This window comes from Schistocerca cancellata, chromosome 3 (assembly GCF_023864275.1).
Source record: "Schistocerca cancellata isolate TAMUIC-IGC-003103 chromosome 3, iqSchCanc2.1, whole genome shotgun sequence".
NCBI lineage: Eukaryota > Metazoa > Arthropoda > Insecta > Orthoptera > Acrididae > Schistocerca > Schistocerca cancellata.
Genome location: NC_064628.1, coordinates 635,048,460 through 635,060,837, shown reverse-complemented (window position 1 = coordinate 635,060,837; position 12,378 = coordinate 635,048,460). Strand labels below are relative to the sequence as shown.

At 38.9% G+C, this 12,378-nt stretch overlaps 1 protein-coding gene across 1 annotated transcript in view; it reads left to right on the top strand.

The window, feature by feature from the left end:
- Positions 1 to 12,378, top strand: part of LOC126175574 (fatty acid synthase-like) — a 186,678-nt gene that overhangs the window by 91,559 nt on the left and 82,741 nt on the right. The window contains exon 9 of the mRNA XM_049922432.1: positions 3,781 to 3,964. Within this exon, the coding sequence (XP_049778389.1) occupies positions 3,781 to 3,964 (184 nt within the window). The remainder of the gene's footprint in view (positions 1 to 3,780; positions 3,965 to 12,378) is intronic.

The following is a 12,378-nucleotide window of genomic DNA, read 5'->3' as shown; positions in this document are numbered from 1 at the left end:
CTTCTGTGTAATGTCCATGCATCTTATGCTATGCAGTGAGGTAGGGGCATGCAGCAACCAGCCAGCAGGTTGAGAAGTATGTGCCCCAAAATATTGATGATATCTTGCCTGCTACTGGCATGCATCCCAGTTAGCAATACTACACTGTGTGAGTGCCATCGGCAGGAAAGGCACTGTGCTGACAGAATCGAGGCGAGTACCCTGCAGCTGTCCAACAATTTTACAGAATATATTAGTAAAAAAATTAATTTTCATGTTATGTGGATCTTTATATGTCAACTTCATGGTGAGGTGTCCATCATTTCATTAATGGTCATAGTTTTGTGATATTTCACATATAAGGCACATACTGCAAAAAATTAAAAAATGTTGAAATGAAAAATAGGGTTCACTATGAATCTGTATTTGGCACATATTAGACCATATATTGCTGTGTATGAAATGTAGCTATTATTTTGAATTTTTCTTTAAACTTGAGAGGGGATCAAGATCTGCCTACTGTCTCAATAAAAGGGGTTTATATAGCACATTCACTTCTGATAGCATGTGCATGAGAATGTAATATTCATAGCATCCCTCATATCTCACAAACTGTTCGAGATACCAGAAGAAGATGGTGGCAAATGATAGCGGACAAAGAGGACAGTATTTTGCCATATGCTTAAAATACAGAAGTTTCTTATCTATGGCGATATTGCAGATGCTATAGCTTTTATTTTATTTTTTCAAACCAATTCTGTAATTTTTTGAGTGATCGACAGCTAGTGAAATGAGAATTTATAAGTATGAAAAACATGAGATTTCTTCTCTTGTTATATTGTAAACCAACACAATGGGGTTTTTCATAAGCTGTTGACCTCTTTTGTCACTGATTGCTTGTTTAATAAGATATTCTGTTTCAGGATTCTGTCACAATAGCCACTGCTGTCAACAATAGAAATGTAGCTTTTACTCATAACTGGTGATACTTCTTCAAACTAGCCTTTCCTCATTCGTAGAAGCATCACGAGTTATGAGTAAAAGTTACATTTATCTTGTTGACAAGTTTAATATTGCCATTTTGTCAAAAAATAGTACAATTTGCACAAAATCACCTTTCAGTAGCTATAGCAACATTATCCTGAAACAGATTGTCTTATTAAACAAGCAACTCATGACCAGCAAGATCAATAGTTGTGGAAAACTCATTTTGTTGGTTTGTGGTAACATAAGAGAAGAAATTTTATGTTTTTCATACTTACAAATACTCTTTTCACTAGCTATCAATGACTTAAAAAACTGCAGTACTAGTTTGAAAAAAATACTCACATAAAAAAAAAACAAAAAACAAAAAACAAAATGCATCACCTCAGTGCCAAGAGTTCTGGAACCTGTACAGAAAATTGGAATAGAGAGCAACATAAACATCATTTCTGTCCTTTTTATTGCTCATGAAAACTACACATTGTATGTTTACCTCCATACAGCGAGACCTTCAAAGGTGGTGGTCCAGATTGCTGTACACACCGGTACCTCTGATACCCAGTAGCATGTCCTCTTGCATTGATGCATGCATGTATTCATTGTGGCACACTGTCCACAAGTTCAGCAAGGCGCTGTTGCTCCAGATTGTCCCACTCTTCAACAGTGATTCAGTGTAGCTCCCTCAGAGTGGTTGGTGGGTCACATTGGCCATAAACAGCCCTTTTCAGTCTATCCCAGGCATGTTAGATAGGGTTCATGTCTGGAGAACATGCTGGACACTCTAGTTGAGTGGTGTCGTTATCCTGGAAGAAGTCATTCACAAGATGTGCACAACGGGGGTGTGAATTGTCGTCCATAAAGATGAATGCCTCACCAATATGCTGCCAATATGGTTGCACTGTCGGTCAGAGGACGGCATTCACATATCATACAGCCATTACTGTGCCTTCCATGACCACCAGCAGCATACGTCGGCTGCACATAATGCCACCCCAAAATATCAGGGAACCTCCACCATGCTGCACTCACTGCACAAGGCATTCAGCCTGACCGGGTTGCCTCCAAACACGTCTCTGTTGATTGTCTGTTTGAAGGCATATGCGACACTCATCGGTGAAGAGAATATGATGCCAATCCTGAGTGGTCCATTCGGCAAGTTGTTGGGCCCATCTGTACTGTGCTTGCTGTCAGGGTTCCTCCGAGCCATAATTTGTAGGCAGCAGTAGTAGCCCTTGGGCAGCCTGAGTGAGGCATTCATCGACAGTTCCTATCTCTCTGTATCTCCTCCATGTCAAACGACATCGCTTTGGTTCACTCTGAGATGCCTGTACACATTCCTTTATTGAGAGCCCTTCCTGGCACAAAGTAACATTGTGGATATATATATATATGTATATATTTCTGTAAAATCATTTTGCAAAGATTGGCTTATGCCTCAATTCTGTCAGCATACTGCCTCACCAGACGTGTCTCTCCCTCTCTGCATGACGTCACATCATCACATGCCCAAGCTGCAGCCTGGAGTGGCCCACCAGTGTACGAGGACAAAGTTCTAGAAGGTGAGCTTTGCTCTAGTAGAGCAGCTGGCAGCTGGCTGGGCTCGTGGGCTGCTTGCCAACCCTTAGTGTGGAGATCCCTGGTGGGTCCCCCTCATCATTGTCAATCTGCTGGGCTGTGAATACCTCTGCTGAAAAGTCACAGCTATTTATATGAGATAGCATCTCGTCTGTTGTGCCGCTGCACTGCTTCCAGTCGCATTTCAGACATTTCTGTCAACCATTGGGGAAACTGCTTCTGTAAGACCCCTGTCTTATTGCTGTGCTGGCAGGTTCACAGTATTGGCCCTTGCGTGCCTCGCAGTGTATAAAGAGTCCCATTACTGTAACTGACTTACCAGCTGCCTGCAGCTTCTGCAATGCTGGACTGTCATATTTCCACAGAATTGGCAAAAAAATGGTGATAACACAACAATAAGTTTCTCATGCAGCATTTAATTGGTAAATGATCTGCAGTCCTATCAGCATGCAGCTACACACTGAACTATTGAATGAGACCCACTTTCAACCATACTGTGTTGACTGCAGCAACCGACCCTGACAGAAGAAGTTTTACCCAAATTGAGACACTCATAGGGAAATGGTAGATCCTTGGCCTAGTGGTTCTTGAAGAGCTCAGTTCTTGCATCTGCCATCAATCATAAGACAGTGATGAAATTGTCAAAGATCTGATGTGTGACATGTCTTGCAGAGACGAGTCTGACTGACAATATCACAGCCATTTGCCTTGCATTCACTGATTTTGCAAAAGTGCTCTCTCTTCGTGTGACACATACCTCTACTTCAATTTCTCTCCAGTGTAAATGGGTAAAATCATATCACTTTTCACTGTTTATATTAACCTGATGTGTGATCATCTTTTGTGTGTGTAATAATACAAATGCCTGTTACAGCATTCACTAATTAATTGACTACTATCTTACAATCATATGAACATAAGTATTCAAACCCTTTTTCATTTAAATTCATCCTCAGTACTTTTAAAATAATCCTATCATTTTATTACAATTTCCCTACCACAATGAAACTTCGAACATTTCACATTCTAACTTTTATCACGTGCAATTAGCCAGCACAATGTGTATTTATTTATTATGATGATAATATAACAAAATCAAACATTAGAAGTCAAAGGTGCTAACAGCTAATCTCAGTGACACAGAGAATTCTGTTAACAATATACAAGTGGTTTTATTGCATATTTTTTTACAATAAACTCTAAGTTGTTTGCTAATTTTTTAAGTTAGTGACTTTTTTGTAGGTCTTGGTGTGTTTCTGAAAAATATTTCATTTCATGGAGTCCGTCTGGATGTACTTTTTGGATCTCATCATGATGATGAACTGTATCAGCTGAAAGAGTTAATGGAGGAAGGATTAAGAAAAGGTGTTGTAAAGCCTTTGCCCAGAAAAGTGTTTTCAAGAAATCAAGCAGAAGAGGCTTTTAGGTGAATCCTATGATTACTTACTTAAATTTTGTCACAGTTTTGTACTGAAAGTGTTTAATTAAACTGTCATTTTCTCACACTCATCATCATCATCATCATCATCTGCAGCCTCTATCTTCTTCACACTATCCTTTATTCCAATGATCCACCTGTCTGTCAGTCTTCCTCTAGGTCTCTTGCCTCATATTGTCATTTAGTGTGAATGTCTCAGTACCCAGCCAACTGCCATTCTTTTTTTTAACGTGCCCCTTGTATCTTAAACTTGTCTTTTGTCACATTGAGTCACTGGCATATCCGTGTGGTTGCTTTTATGAGAGTTAATTAAAAAGAAAGTTTCCTTAATTCTTTGCTGATGAATGTATAGCCCTGTTTCGGGTGAAGAATGTAATTTTATTTCATAGTCACTTGTTAGATTTAGAAAGTCTTTAAAATTAGTGAAGCAGTTGTCCCATGAGAAAGTGCTGGAAATATTCCTGACAAGAAATATACCTTTTTGATCATCCTTCTTACTACAATCTCACTTCACTTGCACTGTGAATTTTTCCTCTGTAGATATTTCTCCACAGCACCAACAGATAAAATTCTTAAGTGCAGTTAATAAATGTTTGAAGCAATTTATTTATTTATTTATTTAGACATATGATATATTTTAATTCATACATGTTGTATCATTACATATAGGCCTTGACATTTTGATTATACAGTAACAATTACATACTGTATTCTACAGTTCAGTTACAATTTGAGTAAAACTTTTATAATTACCAAGAGGAGGAAAGCTTTGAAGCAGAACTATGAAAGCAGTTGAATGGACAAATGATACTTGAATTCACATGTAGGGAGTGAAAGATCAGGGTATGAAAATGTCCTGGGAGCAGAAGGATCGGGAAGTAGAAAGGAAGAAGGATAAGGAAATAGAAAGGAAGAAGGAAAGAGAGTGCTGGAATCCTGCAAGAGAAATGGTGTAGTGAAATATAACTCCTGATTTTGGAAGAAAGAGAGCCACAAAGTAACATGGTACAGCTGGAATCTATTGCTGAAATCTTTGATGGATTACATTCTCTATAATTATGAAACAAATAGGGCTTTAAGAGATGTAACAGTACTACCTCTTGGGGCAGTAGATGGCAACTGCCATCTGCTAGGTATGAGTATAAGAATCACGAAGGAATGAAAGAAGACAGAGAACCAGGAAAGGAGAATTAGAGTTTAATTTTTCATTACATAATATAGCATAAAAAGTGAAAAGATTGTACAGTTGGGTTGTAGTCATACTTTCCGTTTACAGTTTGTCACAGCAAATCTACTCAATTTCATTTAATTGTTTTTTGCTCTCTCCAGCAATTTAACTGTAGCATACCTCTTCATTATTTAACTCACATTTCCGGAAAGTAGCATAAAGATTAAGTTGTTGTTTCAGAAACTTTGCACTGTTGTTTTTGTTTACATACAGTTGCATATAGACCAAATTTGTGGAATCATATTTTCGTGTTTATCTGTAATTCAACTCACTTATTCTTAATAAACTATTAGGATCATGAGTGAAAAGTGCTTGACTTGCCATAGAACTGTTAGGATGGGGCTTTGGTGTGACAGGTGTTGTAGTTTTTTCCATGTGGGTGACTGTAGTGGCATGGAAGTAAGGGCAGTAAATGAGACTCATCAGTGGTTTTGTTGGATATGTATAGAGACAGGAAGATACTAGAGCAGGAGGGGAAAATTGCTGCCCTTTGGGCTGAGGAAGACAAGGCCAGGGGAGATCTTGACAGGTTAAGGAGGTAGAAGGGCAATGAGAGGTAGGAAGTGGCAACAGGCAACAGGAGGAACAGGCCTAGAACATTGCCTGACAGCTTTGTGGTGAAATATAGGAAACAGGTTTGACCTATTGCGTCAGTTAGAAGCTGGTGAGCCACAAGCAGTTGCAGGTGTACACGGGACACAACAATCTTTCAGCAGCAAATTGAATAGTAAGAATGTAGGGAAATCAGTAAAGAGAAAGAAAGTGTTGTTGTTAGGTAGTTCCCATGGAAGAGATGTTGGCCAACTTTTGCAGGATGAACTAGGATCAGAATACCAGGTCACCAATTTTTTTAAATCTAATGCTGGTCTGGAGCAGGTGACAGAGGATTTAGGATCACTTTGCAAAGATTTCACGAAAGAAGACACCATGTTTATAGTGAGTGGGCCAGGTAATAGTGTTGACAGAGATCCTGGGTACAGTATAGAGTGTGACGTGGCAAAGATTGCATCAGCATTGAAGCATACTATTGTTGAGTTTGTACCTGTTCTTGGGTGCCATGACCAACCTCATTTGAACTCCTTTATCAGGAGAGTTAATTTTGAGCTAGAACTGCTGCATTATATTGGGTGCAGGGTCACATTTTGTTGTGGTTCCTGTTGATTCTCTCAATAAGTGGGAATACTAGGCATGGCCTTCACCTGAACAGGAGAGGGAAGGGTAAACTGGCTGGGAAAATAGCAGGAAAGATAAAGGGGGGAGGCACTGTCATGTGTGATAAAACACCAGTGGTTGTAGGGTTCAGAAAAGGCCCTTTTTTAGGGTAGGGAGGACAGAAAGAAACCAAGTTTTAAGAGAGGTTAGGATTGAGACAAACCTTCAGTTTGAGAAAGAAACCAAAAAACATAATTCTAGATTATTACATCAGCATACACAACTGTTGGTTAAGAATTTTCAACATCAGCGGTAATTTTAACTCTACCCAATTTTAACTCAGTCATTGTGAAATATCAGCTATCTTTATTGCATCAGAATATTTGAGGACTGAGAAATAAAATTAATGAATTAATTATCTGCATAGATGAATTAAGAGTTCTCAAACCCAGCTGACATAATCTGCTTCTCTGAACATCGTGTGACCACTGGTATAGAACTTTTACGTGTTACAGGATTTAGGTTAGCATCTCATATTTTTAGAGCAGAAATGGAGAAAGGAGGAGTTGCATATTCATTAGGAACTGTCATAAATTTAAGAACATAGAAATTCATAAATTTTGCCTAGAACAGCATATGGAAGCATGTGCAACAGAAGAAGAATTTCATAAATAATCCTTCATAATATTAGGTGTATATCAAGCACCTGCAGGTAACTTAAATCTGTTCATAAATCACATTGAAGCTGTAGCGGCCCATAACCAAAAACAAAGAAATAGTGGTTGCTGATGACTTCAGTGTAAATTGCCTTAAAGACTCTCCTAATAAGAATGTATTTGACTTAGTAATGCTATCATTCAACTTAATTCCCACTGTAAAGTTCCAAACTAGGCTAGCAAATTACTCCCAAACAGCCATTGATAATATCTTTATAGAAAAGTCCAATGAACAAAATTATATTACAAAACCAGTAGTCAATGGCCTCTCAGACCATGACATGCAGTTCCTTCTGTTAATTGTTTATACCGAACAGGATATAAAATCTGTTAAATCTGAACTCGAGAGGGTAATCTATAAGCCAAATATTGATTATTTTAGGACACTCCTCAGAGACATTCACTGAAGTGATGTGTACAGTGCTCATGACATGAATGAAAAGTATAACACTCTTGCTAATAAAGTGCTTACCTTATTTGAACACTGTTTTCCACCAAAATTAACCAAGGTTAGAGCAAAATCTACAAAGAAGCCTTGGATTACTCAAGGAATAGAGGCATCTTGTAAAACAAAAATAAAAGTGTATCTGTCAATCTGAAACAGTTCTGACATTGATGCTACATCTACATCTACATTTATACTCTGCAAGCCACCCAACGGTGTGTGGTGGAGGGAACTTTACGTGCCACTGCCATTACCTCCCTTTCCTGTCCGAGTCGCGTATGGTTCGCGGGAAGAACGACTGCCGGAAAGCCTCCGTGTGCGCTCGAATTTTTCTAATTTTACATTCGTGATCTCCTAGGGAGGTATAAACAGGGGGAAGCAATATATTCGATACCTCATCCAGAAAAGCACCCTCTCGAAACCTGGACAGCCTGCTACACCACGATGCAGAGTGCCTCTCTTGCAGAGTCTGCCACTTGAGTTTGCCAAACATCTCCGTAACACTATCACGCTTACCAAATAACTCTGTAACGAAATGCACAGCTCTTCTTTGGATCTCCTCTATCTCCTCTGTCAACTTAATCTGGTATGGATCCCACACTGATGAGAAATACTCAAGTATAGGTCGAACGAGTGTTTTGTAAGCCACCTTCTTTGTTGATGGACTACATTTTTTGGACTCTCCCAATGAATCTCAACCTGGCACCCACCTTACCAGCAATTAATTTTATAGGGTCATTTCACTTCAAATCATTCCGTACGCATACTCCCAGATATTTTACAGAACTAACTGCTACCAGTGTTTGATCCGCTATCATATAATCATACAATAAAGGATCCTTCTTTCTATGTATTTGCAGTACATTACATTTGTCTATGTTAAGGGTCAGTTTCCACTCCCTGCACCAAGTGCCTATCCGCTGCAGATCTTCCTGCATTTTGCTGCAATTTTCTAATGCTGCAACTTCTCTGCTACAGCACATTACAAGAAATACTGCAAAATATTAAAGGCTGTAATACAGACATCAAAGCAAATATATTACAAGGAAAAGATATTCATATCAGGTAACAAAATAAAGACAATATGGGATATAGAGGAGGAGGAGACTGGTAGAACCAGACATGAAGAGGGGCAAATAGCAATAACAGTAAATGATACATTGGGGACAGATGTTGCAGAACTTTTTAAGAAACATTTTATAACTGTTACTGAAAAGATGGGGTTGTCAGGTTTTGTAGATGCTGCCTTGGGATACCTCACACAAGACATTTCAAGTAACTTCCATAATATTAATTTGACCCTCACTACTTCAGCAGAAGTAATGTCCATCATAATATCTTTAAAATCAAAAACATCTAGTGGGTATGATGAATTATCAACAAAGTTAATTAAAGAATGTGATTCTGAGTTAAGTAACATATTAAGCTATCTGTGTAAACAGTCGTTTATTGGTGGAATATTTCCTGAATGGATGAAATATGCTGAAGTTAAGCCACTGTTTAAGAAGGGAGACAAAAAAATAGCATCAAATTTCCATCCAGTTTCACTTTTGCCAGCATTCTCAAAAATTTTAGAAAGGGTAAGATGCAGTGGGCTTTATAACCATCTTATCACAAATAACATACTGTCAAAGTCACATTTTGGATTTCTAACAGGTTGTGATATTGAGAAGGCTATCTACACTTACAGTGAAAATGTACTTGGGGATATTGAGAAGGCTATCTACACTTACAGTGAAAATGTACTTAAGACATTAGACAGAAAATTGCAGGCAACTGGTATATTTTGTGATGTGTGATTTGTGGACTGTGTAAATCACAATATCCTTTTAAGTAAATTAGAATATTATGATTTAACAGGAAATGCTGCAAAATGGTTCAAATCTTATATCTCTGGCAGGCAACAAAGGGTGTTATTAGGAAAGAGACATATGTTAAGCTACTGGGAACTAATTACATGTAGGGCCCCACAAGGTTCCATCTTAGGGTCCTTACTTTTTCTTGTGTATATCAATGACATTTCATCAGTAACAACCCAGATGCCAAGTTTGTTTTGTTTACCAATGATACAAACATTGCAATAAATAGCAAACCAAGTGTAGTCATAGAAAGGTTGACTAATAAAATATTTTGCGGACATTAATCAGTGGTTCCTGGCCATTCTTTGTCACTAAACTTTCCAAAAACACACTACATGCAGTTCACAACTTGTAAGTGGTCTTCCACGAGTATATACCCAACATATGATGACAAGCAGATAGAGGAAGTGGACAGTGTTAAATTCTGTGGATTACAGCTTGATAATAAATTCAACTGGGAGGAGCACACCACAGAACTCCTGAAGCGTCTAAACAAATCTCTATTTACAATGCGAATTCTTTCAGACATAGGGTATATAAAAATGAAAAAACTGGCATACTATGTTCACTTTCACTCCATAATTTCATGTGGGATTATTTTTTGGGGAAATTAATAAAGCCAAGCTAATGTTTTCTGGACACAAAAACGTGCAATAAGAGTTATATGTGGTGTGAATTTGAGAACACCCTGCAGAGGCCTGTTTAGGGAACTAGGGATACTAACTACTGCTTCCTAATATATTCATTCCTTAATTAAATGTTTCATTAAAAATATATCACATTTTCAAACCAATGGCTCAGTCCATGGATTCAATACTAGAAACAAGAATAATCTTCACAATGATTTAAAGTTACTTACTCTTGCACAAAAAGGTGTGCATTATTCAGGAACACACATTATCAATAATTTGCCAGCAACCAATGAAATTCAGTTTAAGAGAAGCCTAAAGGATTTATTGGTGGACAACTCCTTCCAATCTATTGATGAATTTCTCAGTAGAACCAACTGATTTTTGTGTGTGTGTGTGTGTGTGTGTGTGTGTGTGTGTGTGTGTGTTTTTGTGTGTGTTTATAAAGTACAATCTAACTTCTGCACCATTTCAGTGCAGTAACGTGTTCTTTGTAAACGAGATCTATTATATGTTTATCACCTTATAAATTAAAAAAAAAAATTTTTTTTAATTTTAAATTCAGTGCATTACTGCGATCTTATTAAATGAGTGTTATAAAATGATCCTTTCATACAGTGTTAATTAAAAAAAATTTCCTGACATGTTCTACATCCTGGAGGACCTCCTCACAATGGATCAATTGGAATGAAAGTAAATTTAATCTAATCTAATCAAAAAACTACAGGAAAAGTATGTCAAGGAAGAATACCAGGTGATTATTATGGAAATATTACCTAGGGATGAAACAAAAACAGGAGTAGAGAAATGGGGGCAGAAGCTGCAGTAGCTGTATTTGGAAGACCGAGTAGCAGTAAACAGTCGAAGGAGACACTGTGGTGGGGGTGAAAGAGTCAAGTAGATAGTGAGAAGGAAGAACAAGGCCTTCAGACTGTTATTCCAAGAAAGGATCAAATTAGCAAGAGGAAGAGTGAATTTTCTCATTTTGAGAGGTGTGATCTGTTTCACTAGCTGAAAAATATTTGACAGTGTAGATCATAGAAAATATTTTTTCATTTAAGACAACTGGTTTCGACATACACTATGTGATCAAAAGTATCTGGACACCACAAAAATCACCTTTTATATATATATATATAAAAAAAGAAAGATGATGAGACTTACCAAACAAAAGCGCTGGCAGGTCGATAGACACACAAACAAACACAAACATACACACAAAAATCTAGCTTTCGCAACCAACGGTTGCCTCGTCAGGAAAGAGGGAAGGAGAAGGAAAGACAAAAGGATATGGGTTTTAAGGGAGAGGGTAAGGAGTCATTCCAATCCCGGGAGCGGAAAGACTTACCTTAGGGGAAAAAAAGGATAGGTATACACTCACACACACACACATATCCATCCGCATATACACAGACACAAGCAGACATTTGTAAAGGCAAAGAGTTCGGGCAGAGATGTCAGTCGGGACGGAAGTACAGAGGCAAAGATGATGTTGAAAGACAGGTGAGGTATGAGCGGCGGCAGATTGAAATTAGAAATTAGCGGAGATTGAGGCCTGGCGGATAGCGAGAAGAGAGGATATGCTGAAGGGCAAGTTCCCATCTCCGGAGTTCAGACAGGTTGGTGTTAGTGGGAAGTATCCAGATAACCCGGACGGTGTAACACTGTGCCAAGATGTGCTGGCCGTGCACCAAGGCATGTTTAGCCACAGGGTGATCCTCATTACCAACAAACACTGTCTGCCTGTGTCCATTCATGCGAATGGACAGTTTGTTGCTGGTCATTCCCACATAGAACGCTTCACAGTGTAGGCAGGTCAGTTGGTAAATCACGTGGGTGCTTTCACACGTGGCTCTGCCTTTGATCGTGTACACCTTCCGGGTTACAGGACTGGAATAGGTGGTGATGGGAGGGTGCATGGGACAGGTTTTACACCGGGGGCGGTTACAGGGGTAGGAGCCAGAGGGTAGGGAAGGTGGTTTGCGGATTTCATGGGGATGAACTAAGAGGTTACGAAGGTTAGGTGGACGGCGGAAAGACACTCTTGGTGGAGTGGGGAGGATTTCATGAAGGATGGATCTCATTTCAGGGCAGGATTTGAGGAAGTCGTATCCCTGCTGGAGAGTCACATTCAGAATCTGATCCAGTCCCGGAAAGTATCCTGTCACAAGTGGGGCACTTTTGGGGTTCTTCTGTGGAAGGTTCCGGGTTTGAGGAGATGAGGAAGTGGCTCTGGTTATTTGCTTCTGTACCAGGTTGGGAGGGTAGTTACGGGATGCAAAAGCTGTTTTCAGGTTGTTGGTGTAATGATTCAAGGATTCCGGACTGGAGCAGATTCGTTTGCCACGAAGACCTAGGCTGTAGGGAAGGGAC